A 13,723-nucleotide genomic window follows, 5' to 3' on the forward strand; every position below is an offset into this window, starting at 1 on the left:
CGTTGCTATTCCTCACAAAGTGCAGATGAAGCTTACGGACCGTTACATAGCTTTGTAATTTTGTACTCGTCTGCTGGTGGTTTATTACAACAGGACAACATTCGGAAGGATGGAGTTGATATCATCAGCATCACTGCCCCTCAATTCAAGGATGACATCTGCTCAGTATTACAAATTTTGGCCAAGGGTTTTCATTTCACTGAACCAGTCTTTTCTTTCCTTCTCAGCTGTTGGACCACCTCATTGTAAAGGCGTTTGAATTCAAAGCATGACTTACTTACCTTGATGGACAAATAAACAGCAATGTTCTTCGTCATTACATCAGCACTTATGCCCGTTTGGAACTGATGAGTCTGATGTCAGACAAACCATAAGGACATTCGAGGTCGAATTTTCACAGTACATCTGCTTTCATAAAAAGAGCATTTTTGATGTGATGGCAGCAGTGTCCATTGTTTTATGACATAGCTGAGAAGAGCCATTTGCAAACACATTTGTTACAATTAATTTCAACAACTTCTCACTGAGACTATTTAACAAATCACATTATGTAGGTGGTGAGAGAAAAGACTGAAAATAATTTTGTTTTGAAGCATACAACTTCATTGACTATCTGTCAGCAGGAGAAGTGATGGGTACAAATTGCACTCAGGATTGTGCTTGTTCTCAGAAGTGTGTTTGCTTAGCTTCTGTTCAAACTCATTTACAAATAATGAATGTAAAATCTGCTATTGAACAGAGCAATTGACCGGCATTTTGACCATAACTTCAAAAAAGAAGTTGCACTTAAAACCATCTTTGATAAATTTAAGAGTGTTAACCCGGTGTCATTTATTAATCGAGTTGAAAGTGGGTTTAATGAGTCTCTAGTCCGTCACTTGATTTTAAATATTTGAAAATGAATTTATAGAAAAACTCTGTTAAAATGTTCACTGCTATTTATCATATCATAACAGAAATGAAGTTTTTTTTAACTACCTAGTTTGACTTATCAAGAGTGTGAAATATAGGTTGCAAATGTCCGAGGTTCAACTCTGCCTGCCATGAAACACTCAAGTTTATTCAGTCTGGCAATACAATAAACTGGCCTTGGTATTCATGAGTTAGGGAAGGAAACCTTTAGCTGGTATTTCTACTCTAAGTTGTTGTTAGACAAAAAATACTTGATGTGGGCATACGTTGCTATTGTGTTTGGGAAGGATTGGACTTGGCTATGAACAGTTGAGATACACTAACCAGGAAGGGGTTTTTATGAATAACCAGTCTGTGTCAATTGGCAACATAAAGTCACTGAATTGCAATATGCAAGAGCTGCCTGTTATCTTCTGTTTTTAATTTCTGTTCCACTAAGCCCTGCTTAAATAGCTTGCATGGATGCTCATCTAGAACTCCTCAAATAATGAAATAGTCCAACAAGAACAATATTGAGAACTTGGGCTAATAAGCAGTGAGTAACATTGGTGCTACCCAAATGCAGAGGGAAGGCTATCTCCCAACACAGCAGATCCTAACCATGCCCCATTGATAACCAATAATGTTACCATACATTCCCCACCAACAACACGGAGGCTCAGTGGTTAGCACTGCTGCCTCACAGCGTCAGGGACTCGGATTCGATTCCAGACATGGATGACTGACTGTGTGGAGTTTGCACACTCTCCCCATGGGTTTCCTCCAGGTGCTCTAGTTTCCTTCCACAGTCCAAAGATGTGCAAGTTGGGTGAATTGGCCAGGCCAAATTGCCCGTACTATTCAGGGATGAGTAGGTTAGGTGCATTAGTCAGGGGAAATGTAGAGCAATAGGGTAGGGAAATGGATCTGGGTGGATTACTCTTCAGAGGGTCAATGTGGACTTGTTGAACCAAGTGTCCTGTTTCCACACTGTAGAAATTCTGTGCTGATTCTATGAACATTCTGGAGCTCACCATTGACCAGGAAAATCAGCACAAGCTCCATAATACTACGGTTACTAATGCAATTTGGAAGCTGTGTATTCTACAGCAAGTAATTCAACTCCTGATTCCCCAAAGTCTGTCCACCAACTACAGGGCACAATTTAGCAAATTCTTCACCAACCTGGAGGAGAGTAACTACAACATTCAGGAAGCTCAATGACACCCATTGTCACCCTATCCACCACCTAAACAGTCACCCCCTCCACCACTGGGGCAAGGTGCGGGAACAACTCAAAGTTATTTTATTCCCTTACCTTAACTTTTTCCACCTAGAAAGACAAGGAAAGCAGAAGCTTGGGCACACCCATCATCTCTGAGCTCTTCTCTAAATCTTACATGCCTTCAATTGGTGCTTTGTCATCAATAGGTCAAAAAACCTAGAGCTCCCAACCTAACAGAATTCTGACTGTACCTCAACCAACACTGACTGCAGCTCAGCATGACTTTCTCAAGGCAGAGGTGGGTACTGGAGATGCTGGAGATTAGAGTGGAAGGGCTTTTGCCCAAAATGTCGATTTTTCCTGCTCCTCAGATGCTGCATGACTTTCTCAAGGGCAATTACATGGCAATAAACATTGTCACTACCAATGAAGAAAACCTCCCGGGAAAAAAGTGTAAAAGGATATTCTCTTTGCCTGTTTAAAACAGCATGCTGATGCTCACATGTCTGTGATCACATTTGAAATCCCACTGCATGTGATTTTGGTGTATTCTTACAAACTAAAGCCAACAAGGAGTCAATACCCAAGTCAAAGGAAATGGAAAGAGGAATGAACTGATGGGATAAGGAGGAAGGAAAAGGATAAATATTAACTACAATCGAATTTGCTTGGTAAAAACCTGCAATATCAGACTTCACAGCTGCTGCAGAAGGAAGTTGTATGATGTCCATGAAATCAATTTAAAGAATCATATTTTAAGAGTCAGGTGTTGTTCTCACAAAAAAAGCATTGAAACCGTTTAAGTAACTTTCATCATGTGTGATTAAACTGGTATTTGTCCCTGACAGATTTGACTTTATTTGAAATGGCAGAAAAATATTCAAATTCTATTTCAGAAACAGATTGGTAAATATTTTTGACAAGTGCACCTGTCCTAATTGTTTTTGTGGTTTGAACTTTGACATGGTGGATACATGACAGGTAAACTGTAGTGAAAGAAAATGTAAAGCATAACAGATATTTAGCATTCGGCACTAATGTCAATTTTTTGCTTCCTTTCAGAAAAAAATTGTGCATGGAGAACATGGGAGGGATGGGATTTGGAATAAAGAAGGAGTCTATGCTGTGGTTATCTTCCTCACTGCCTTTGTTATTGTCATTACATGTTTAATGGTAAGATTCTTTATCTTAATTGTGTATTTTGCAATTAAATGGCATATTCTGGTTTGAAAAACTATTCAAGTCTTTTGTGGTTGTAATTAGTGCTTATTGTGTAATTTACATGATTAGTCACACATGTACATTAATAATTTATTTCATACTGCTGTTTTGAGAGAAGTTTCTACATGTCTTTTCTATATATGTGCTTAGGAATGTTCAAAACTGTCTTCTATGAAAATTGTGAGTCAATAAAAATATCTAATTGATTTTCAGTTAAAGGCTTTGGGGTGGCAACTTGTCTTGAACTGAAACACAACATAGTATCAGGTTCTGCATATACGTCATCCAATCCGTCAACAAGTTGTCCAAGATGAATTTCCCTTCCTTTGCATTTTAAACATTTCAGTGCTATGGCTCCAAGATCCTATCATTTGGTGGAAAAGACAATAGGAAGGAGAAGGTTGAAATGTATGGTCCGGTGTTATAACAGGAACTGGGTGGCATAAGGGATAGTTTTTATAGGTGATGGTGGTGGTGATTAGATGGTTTCTGCAGGAGCAGGAATATTGAGAAAGAGATCATGAAAGGGCTGATATCATGGGGGGACATTTGAGGAAGGAGAAAGGAGCTGCCAATGGAAAGGGATAAGGCATCAATCGTTATTGGAGGAAAGCGTGTTTTAAACAGTGAGTGTAGAGGGTGAAAGAGTGAAGGGAAAAAATTTAGACCCACCATCTTTTTCAAAAGTGTTTTTCAACAGAAGACCTTTCAGAGGATGGACAGTGTGACTGGGGGGGGGATCCTGAGATCTGTTTGTATGTGTTCCTGTACAACTCAAGCACACCCAACTGAAAGAAATGAAACAGGAACTGAAAAATATTATTGTATGAGTGCTTAGTTAAGGCCTTTTCTGAAGGCATGCCCTCACTGAAGAATAAAGGCAAAGAGACTCTTTCAGCTCTAGATACCAACATCCCAACCATGTCCCATCATTCATTCACTTTTGACCAGGAGGGTAGCTAAGAATCAACAGTGTAATGGTGTTGAGGTTATCCACATTCATATCACAGGAACATTTACGGTCTGTACATGTGAAAGTTCAGGAGAAGCGGATGAAACTAACACATAGGCTATAGATTCCACAGTTGGAAGACTGTTATCTCAGGGAATGGATAATGAAAGCCACCAAGTGTCAGTCAGTACTACCACATACTTGGAAAGCAATGTAAAGATCAAGGCCACAGTGGAGAAATTCAGTCATGGGTCATTGAGGAATTACTTTATCATGTAGACATAGCAGTAGGGAAGACTTTCACCCAAGACAGGAGCAGCTTGATACAAGCCCAAAAGGGTGCTTGGCAATATCAAAATCTCAACTGGAAAATGTGCATCTCATTCCTAATATTTCCTCATGTACTTCAATGCCAAATGTTTGACCACCTTAACCCAACAGGTATACTAGATTTTCAAAGGTTGAGACTATGCACCTAGAGTGACTCCAAAGCTCTTTAATCTTTCCCTTCCTACTCTTATCTTGCTGCCACCTTGGCAGCCTCAGCTGTGTTTGAGAAATGCTGTAGACTGCTTTGCCATGTTGAATTTTGTGGGCATTCTATATTGAGCCTGCTGTGTGTCTCCTGAAAATGAGTTGCTGCAACCTCCTTGGCCTGCCCTAATGGAAAGGTTTGGGTCTCTGGTAGAGGGCAAGTGGGGCCACAAATCACCTCCTGAGATTCCAATCCTCTTTGCTTGCCTGTCACTCCACCTCCTTGTTGGTGCAAAATGGCATCTCCCTCTCTCATTTGCACTGGGCTCAGTGACAGTCCTCTGATAGTCAGAGCCCTTGATTGTCTCTTCCTTCTTCAGCTATGTTCAGTGCTGTGCCCACTAGAATGTGACCCTGAGCCATCTATAGATAGCTCAGAGGTGAATGACTCTGCGTTTATGGAGGATGGGAGGGAAGGCCTTAATGGTTCATCCTCAGAGCCTCATGAGTGCTCTTCCTCCAAGGTTTGCTGTGAAGGGTCAGTAGAGATGAGCCTAAGGGCTGGGGCTATTTTTCTTTTGGCCCTGCTTTGAAGTTGATCTGGAGACCGCACCAAAAATGGGAAATTTGCTGATGCTATTCAGGTGGGTTTAAACTAGCTCAGCAAGGGGATGGGAACCTGAGGTGTAGTTCCAGGGCACAGGAGGATGAGAGTAGGAAGGGCATGGTCAGGATTTCATGGTCACAGGAATGTGCTGGCAGACAGCAAGTTGGTTTGTAGTGTGTCTACTTCAATACCAGAAGTATCCGAAATAAGGTAGGTGATCTTGCAGCATGGATAGGTACCTGGGACTTCGATATTATGGCCATTTCAGAGACTTGGATAGAGCAGAGTTAGGAATGGATGTTGCAGATTCCAGGGGTTAGATCTTCCATTAAGAACAGGGAAAAGGGTAAAAGAGGGGGAGGTGTGGCCTTGTTAGTTAAGGACAGTATAACGGCAGCTGAAAGAATTTTTGACGAGGACTTGTCTACTGAGGTGGTATGGGCTGAGGTTAGAAACAGGAGAGGAGAGGTCACACCGCTTGGAGTTTTTATTATGCCTCCGCAGAGCTCCAGGGATGTGGAGGAGAGGATCAGCAAAATGATTCTGGGTTGGAGTGAAAGGGACAGGGTGGCCATTATGGGGTCTTTAACTTCCCCAAAATTGACTGGAAGTGCTATAACTTTAGTATTTCAGAGAATCAGTTTTTGTCCAATGTGTGCAGGATGGTTTCCTGACACAGTATGTCGAAGGGCTAACGAGAGGAGGCCACACTAGATCTAGTGCTTGGTAATGAACCAGGCCAGGTGTTTGATTTAGTTATAGGTGAGCACTTTGGAGAGAGTAACCATAATACAGTTACATTTAGTTTAGCGATGGAAAGGGATAGATACATGCCGCAGGGCAAAAGTTATCGATGGCGGAACGGCAATTATAATGCAATTAGGCAAGACTTATGATGCGTAGAATGGGTAGCAAAATGCAGGGGATGGGGGCAATCGAAATGTGGAGCTGGTTTAAGGAACAAATATTGCGTGTCCTTGACAGGTATGTCTCTGTCAGGCATGGAGGAAGTGATAAGATAAGGGAAGCATGGTTTACTAAAGAAATTTCTTTTCTCTTGTTAAGCGGAAGAAGGAGGATTATGTGACATTGAGATGAGATGGTTCAGGTGAGGCGATGAAGAGTTACAGATTAGCTAGGAAGGATTTAAAGCGAGAGAGTTAAGAAGAGTAAGGAGAGGACATGAGCAGTCTTTAGTAGGTAGAATAAAGGAGGACCTTAAAGCTTTTCTATAGGTATGTGAGGAATAAAAGGATGACTACGGTAGGAATAGGGCCAGTCAAAGACAGAAATGGGAAGTTGTGTGTGGACCCTGTGGAGATCGGAGAGGTGCTAAACAAATATTTCTCATCTGTTTTCACTCAGGAAAAGGAGAATACTTTAGAGGAGAAGAATGAGATATGGGATATTAGACTAAAAAGAATCAAGGTTAGTAAGGAAAAGGTATTATCAATTATAGAAGGAATGAAAGTAGACAAGTCCCCTGGGATGGATAGGATTTATCCAAAGATTCTCTGGGAACTAGGGAGGAGATGTTAGAGCCTTTGGCCTTGATCTTTCAGTCTTCATTGTCGACAGGTTTAGTACCAGAGGACTGGAGGATTGCACATGTTGTGTACTTGTTCAAGAAGGGCAGTAGAGATGACCCAGGTGAGCCTTACATCTGTTGTAGGCAAAGGTTTGGAAAGGATTATATGAGATAGGATTTATAATCATCTAACAAGCAACAATTTGATTGCAGATGGTCAACATGGTTTCGTCAAGGGCAGGTCATGTCTCACAAACCTCATTGAGTTTTTTGAGAAGGTGACCAACCATGTGGATGAGGGTAGGGCAGCTGACATGGTGTACATGAACTTCAGTTAAGCCTTTGATAAGGTTCCACATGGTTGGCTATTGGAGAAAATGCAGAGGCATGGGATTGAGGGGGATTTAGCAGCTTGGATTAGAAACTGGCTTTCTGTAAAAAGGCAGCTAAGTGGCGGTTGATGGAAAATATTCAGCCTGGTGTGCCACAACAATCTGTTTTGAGACCACTGCTGATTTTAATTTTTATAAGTGATTTGGACGCAGGCAAGGTGGATGGTTTAGTAAGTTTGCAGATGACGCCAAATTTGGTGGAGTAGTTGACAGTGTGGAAGAATGTTACAGGTTGCAGGCGGACTTGGATAAACTGCAGAATTGGGCTGAGAGGTGGCATATGAAGTTCAATGCAGCTAAATGTGAGGTGATTTAGTTTGGTAAGAATAACAGGAAGGCAGAATACTGGGTCAATGGAAAGATTCTTGGTAGTGTAGATGTACAGAGGGATCTTGGAGTCCATGTACATAGATCCCTGAAAGTTGCCACCCAGGTTGATAGTGCTGTTAAGAAGGCATATGGTGTGTTACATTTTATTGGTAGAGGGATTGAGTTCTGGAGCCGTAATGCCATGCCGCAACTATACAAAATGCTAGTATGGCCACACTTGGAATATTGTGTACAATTCTGGTTGCCCCATTTCAAGAAGGATGTGGAAGCACTGGAAAAGGTGCAGAGGAGATTTACCAGGATGTTGCCTGATCTGGAGGGAAGGTCTTATGAGGAAAGGCTGAGAGATTTGGGTCTGTTTTCTTTGGAGTGAAGAAGGCTAAGTGGGGATTTGATAGAGACATACAAGATGATCAAAGGATTAGATAGGGTAGACAGTGAAAGTCTTTTTCCTAGGATGATGACGTCAACTTGGACAAGGGGGCATAGCTACTAATTGAGGGGTGATCAATTTAAGACAGATGTCAGAGGAAGGTTCTTTATTCAGAGAGTGGTAAGGGCTTGGAATGCCCTGCCTGCTAATGTAGTTAACTCAGCCACATTAGGGGCATTTAAACAATCCTTGGATAAGTACATGGATGATGATGGGATAGTGTAGGGGGATGGGCTTAGATTAGTTCACAGGTCCGTGCAAAATTGAGAGCTGACAGGCCTGTTCTGCGCTGTATTGTTCTATATTCTATGTTTTAAATGTGCAGTTTGTCAGCCATCACCTTTACCTGAGGTTTTAGTAAGACATTGCTGCTTGATGTGCAGCTGGCAGTAGTTCCTTGGCTGGCTTCTCACTAGATGGCTGTAGATATCCAATCTGCTCTTCAGCATGGGTACCTTGCCTTGGTCTTCCGCTAGCTTAAGGACCTGAAAGTGGTAAGGATCTGTATGAAATTTGACCCCCCCTGCTGTTGTATATGCACCTTCACTCTGGTTGCCAATGTTCTTCCTCTGCTATAGGACAGGGCCATTTAGCAAAATTAACATGGGCACACGATTACTAAGTCTGCACTGATAGGTACAGAAAGAGCTGCGTTACCTGTGTATGTTACTATTTAGGAGAATATGGTTTCGTGGAAATTAGGAGTTAAAGGGTTCAGATTGAAAAATTGTTCACAGTCATCTAAATTATTATGCATATAAAATGTGTGAAATATATATATAAATATAAGATGATATTTGGGGAGATGGTGCATTGGTCACAATGCAATCTCGAATCCCAGGCCAATGTTCTAAGCATACAGGTTCAAATCACACCATGACAAATGGGGAAATTTGAATTCAATAGAATCTGGAATAACGAGCCAGCCTAATGATATCTATGTAACCACCATCAATGGCCATTCAAAAAAAACACCCATTTGGTTCACTAATGTCCTTAAGGGACAAAGTCTTTGCACAAAGTAGTGTAGAAGTAATGTGATGGAAGGACTTATTTAGGCAAAACTATGTAGAATTTGACCTAATAAGTGCCTTCCAACACTTATACTTCACTTGAGCCCCTTGCTATCCTTCCAAATTTCACTCAAAGCTCTTTATTTACTTTCTCCTCAACTGCTTTTCTAGTTTCCCTTAAATGCTTCTGTTCAGTGTGCTTCCTGAGTCTTCATTCCAAATTGCATTTGGTTGGCTAGAAAGACTGAATTAAATCATGTGTTTAGTCATTCAACTTTTCCATAACTAAGTGTTATTTTTACATTTATCAGTTTCTATACAGGTTGAAGGAAAAGCTTCATTTTCAAATCAACCAGGATAAACAACAGCATCAGTCAATCAATCTTTCCTCTATTCCTGTGCAGCAGTCACAGCCAGAGGTTAAAATTGCAAACAGTATGGTACAGCCTGGCTCTCTTTCTGGCACTGTAAGTGTTAACATTGATCCCCAGGGTCGGCCTGTACCAGAAATCAAGCCATGTGTTTCTTCTGGTCCCTCACCATTCAAAATGAAGTCAGCTTGTCTTCAAGAAAGGTAAACTATACAAACTTTTATAAAAGTGAAAATATGAGATGAAACATTGTATTACCTTCACTAAGGCATGCTTCGATAAGAATGAAAATTAACACTAAGCAAGTGGGTTACTGAACTGGGTAAATAATTAGCATAAATGTTTATTCATTTATTTTGCAGTAGCATGACAAATTTGGCTTTAATTAGGTGCGTAACTAAAATATTTGTGACTGTGGAGGTAAATGCAAGGTTAGCTTTGATCTAATGTATCCAAAATCTTTAGAGAATAAATGAATGGGCAGTAGAAATTTGTATGACACAACACAGAATATGGTGGATGTATATGCATTGACATTAATTGTAACAGTGTAGACTTATCACTTGGATAGTCAAACGTTGATGAAATAAGGTACTGCTTGATGTAAACCCCAATTTTAAAAGTTGAGAGAGGTGCAGTGCTCACAAACCCTAAACAGACAGCTCATGTGGGGAGTCCAGGATCTGGAAATCTGAGTGATGTGAAGGACAAGGCCTCAGTTATGTAAATATTCAAGGAGTCCTGCGCTCATGTTGGTCAAATCCATTATCTGGTTGGTGAGTGAGAGTAGGGATTTGGTGACAGACAGTCAGAAATGTGGAAACAGTCCCAGCAGTCAGTTAAAGGTGAATTCAGAGTGGAAGGTGGTTCTGCCTATGGTTGCAAAAGAGGAGGAAGTGTTTGCAAAATCTGAGTTGTCTTTGTGATACCTAAAGGAGTAATTTCGATCTTCTTGACACATTAAGATGAAACTTTTCACCTTGACCAATGATGGTAGCAATGATGAAGTTAACACATCTGTTACAACATAATCAACAGGTTAAATTTTTTTGAGTATTTTACATGAAAGTAACAGCATAGGGGTAGAAATCCTTCTCTATTCCAGTGTTTCAAAACTGATGCTGCTCCAAGTCCTGGTAAAGTGTAAAGTCAGTGACAACACCTTTTGAACTTCTGTACATTTTCTCAATAATCTGTACATGTGTGAGCTCCTGATTTTTCTGTGGAGTATTAACAGTGAATTGTAACACTCGCACCAACCAACCCCACTGCCCAGCAGCTGAACTCTTCAACTCCCCTTCCCACTCTGCCAAGGACATGCACATCCTGGGTCTCTTCCATCGCCACTCCCTAACCGCACAACACCTGGAGGAAGAACACCTCATCTTCCGCCTCGGGACCATCCAATCCATGGCATCAATGTGGAGTTCACCATTTTCCTCATTTCCACTCCCCCACCTTACCCCAGTTCCAACCTTCCAGCTCAGCACCATCCTCATGACCTGTCCCATCTGTCCATATTCCTTTACATCTAGCCGCTCCACCCTCCTCTCCGACCTATCACTTTACCCCCACCTCCTATTGCACTCTCAGCTACCTTCCTCCCAGCTTCACACCTTTCCCATTTATCTGTCCACCTCTGAGGCTCCTAGCCTCATTCCTGATGATTTGGAGATGCCGGTGTTGGATTAGGGTGTACAAAGTTAAAAATCACACAACACCAGGTTATAGTCTAACAGGTTTAATTGGAAGCACACTAGCTTTTGGAGCGATGCTCCTTCATCAGGTGATAGTGGAAGCCTCAATCCTAACACAGAATTTATAGCAAAAATTTACAGTGTGATGTAACTGAAATTATACATTGAAAAATTGATTGCCTGTTAAGCCTTTCATCTGTTAGAATACAGTGATAGTTTCACTTCTTTCATGTGTAAATCACAAAACTTTTTTTTAAAAAGTTGAATTCTCGGGTTAGCTGTTAACAATGGTGATAGCTAGACAATATGTTGATGGTGCTGGCCCCCTGTGTTCTCTGGATTAGTGGTGCTGGAAGAGCACAGCAGTTCAGGCAGCATCCAACGAGCAGCGAAATCGACGTTTCGGGCAAAAGCCCTTCATCAGGAATAAAGAAGGGCTTTTGCCCGAAACGTCGATTTCGCTGCTCATTGGATGCTACCTGAACTGCTGTGCTCTTCCAGCACCACTAATCCAGTATTTGGTTTTCAGCATCTGCAGTCATTGTTTTTACCCCTGTGTTCTCTGTCTATGCCATGATGTTTAGATTGATTCTAATCTAAAAAGCGAGATAACAGAGTTTTACATAAATTCATGCAGTTTTTGAGCTCAGAGTTCTACATGAATGCATGCAGTTTTTGAGCAAAGTACAATGTAACCCTGAAAGTACAAATTCACCCCACAAAATATATGTGTGCATGTGGGTTTTTGTCTGTCTGTGTGTGTCTGTCTGTCTGGGTCGGGGGTTGTGAGTGTGAGAAAGTGTATATGTGTGTGTAGTGAGTGCAGAGTGTCTTAAGTCTGTGAGGGGGTGCATGTGGGAGTGTGTGTGTCTGTAAGGGTGTGTGTGGGTGTCTGTGTATGTATGTCCATGTGTATGTGTGTATAAATGTGTGTGTGTGTAGGAGTATCTGTGTGTGTATATAGTGCAATGGTTGTCACCTGTAATGTGACATGAACCCAAGGTCCTGGTTGAGGCCCTCCCTATGGGTATTGAACTTAGCTATCAGCCTCTGCTTGGGCATTTTTCTCTGCTGCCTGTCCCGAAGTCCACCTTGGAGGATGGTCACCCAAAGGTCCGAGGCTGAATGTCCTGGATCACTGAAGTGTTCCCCAACTGGGAGGGACCCCTCCTGTCTGTTGATTGTTGTGCAGTGCCCATTCACCCGTTGTCATAGCTTTTGTTCGGTTTCCCCAATGTACCATGCCTCCGGGCATCCTTGCCTGCAACGTATAAGATAGACAACGTTGGCTGAGTCACATGAGTACCTGCCGTGTACAAGGTGAGAGGTGTCCCCACGCGTAATGGCGGTATCTGTGTCCACACTCTGACACGTCTTGCAGCGTCTACCATGATAGGGTTGTATGGAGTTGTCCTGAGAGCCGGGCAGCTTGCTATGAACAACAATCTGTTTGAGGTTTGGCGGTCGTTTAAAGGCAAATAGTGGAGGTATGGGGAAGGTCTTGGTGAGGTGCTCATCCTCATTGATAATGTGCTGCAGGTCACGAAGAAAATGGCGTAATTTCCTGATGAAGGGATTTTGCCCGAAACGTTGATTTTCGTGCTCCTTGGATGCTGCTTGACCTGCTGTGCTTTTCTAGCACCAAACTCTTGACTCTAATCTCCAGCATCTGCAGTACTCACTTTTGCCTAGTGAATTGTGACAGCTTGGACACCAATACCAGTGCAACGTCCTACTCCTTATGCCTTTTGAACGGGAAATGCTTGAATTATATTTCTGCCAGCAAAGATTGCCTTGCAGCATCTTAGAGTAGATTCTCACCTTCTGAACACACCACCCCCTCCCCCACCATCAGTAAAAGACTGCCAACAGTTCAATGATGCCATTATCTTGGAGGTCCATAGGGAAAGGACATTTGAACAGCTGAATCACTCCAATGAAAGCATTACAAACTGCAGTGAGATACAGCTGTAAATAAGTAGGTTAGGAATCTTTACTTTGAGGGTTCTGAGGGTTTAAAATTCATGATATAGTTAGTTATTGAAGGTGAGATCATCAACATTTCAAAATAACTTGGCAAGCTGATTAAAGCTAAAAAGTTAATGGTATATGGTGGGCTTTTCAGATTAGTGTAAATACAGAGAATAATCACGATGCTGATTTGACAGTGTTGTGATTGTCATTTGCTGTAGTCATATCCAATCAATAATATTGCCACAGATATCAGAAGTTGCTGTCAGTTCCACAGGATAATGATGGTGAATGCTAATCATTTTACGATAATTAAAACTATATAATCCAGGCCAATGAAGTAATACCCCAAAATACAAGGCTGAAATACATCTTGGTGATGTTAATTAAATTAAGTAATTTGACAGTTTTCTCAATACTATTTGTCATAGACATTATGTTGCAATTATGTCATTTTTATTTCCCATAATATTTTTCCACATATTTATTTTCTTGGATTGGAGGCTTTGAGCTGTATGGTGAGGCTGAATAGGCTGGGGCTATTTTCTCCAGTGTATCAGAGGCTAAGGGGTGAACTTATAGAGGTTTAGAAAATCGTAAGGGGCATGGATAGGGTGA

The 13,723-nt window shown here is 41.5% G+C and overlaps 1 protein-coding gene across 1 annotated transcript in view; it reads left to right on the forward strand.

Moving 5' to 3' along the window:
* LOC140457908 (receptor-type tyrosine-protein phosphatase R-like) overlaps positions 1-13,723 on the forward strand; it is a 223,248-nt gene that overhangs the window by 58,399 nt on the left and 151,126 nt on the right. The window contains exons 5-6 of the mRNA XM_072551685.1: positions 3,179-3,289; positions 9,378-9,640. Of these exons, the coding sequence (XP_072407786.1) occupies positions 3,179-3,289; positions 9,378-9,640 (374 nt within the window). The remainder of the gene's footprint in view (positions 1-3,178; positions 3,290-9,377; positions 9,641-13,723) is intronic.

This window comes from Chiloscyllium punctatum, chromosome 32 (genome assembly GCF_047496795.1).
Source record: "Chiloscyllium punctatum isolate Juve2018m chromosome 32, sChiPun1.3, whole genome shotgun sequence".
NCBI lineage: Eukaryota > Metazoa > Chordata > Chondrichthyes > Orectolobiformes > Hemiscylliidae > Chiloscyllium > Chiloscyllium punctatum.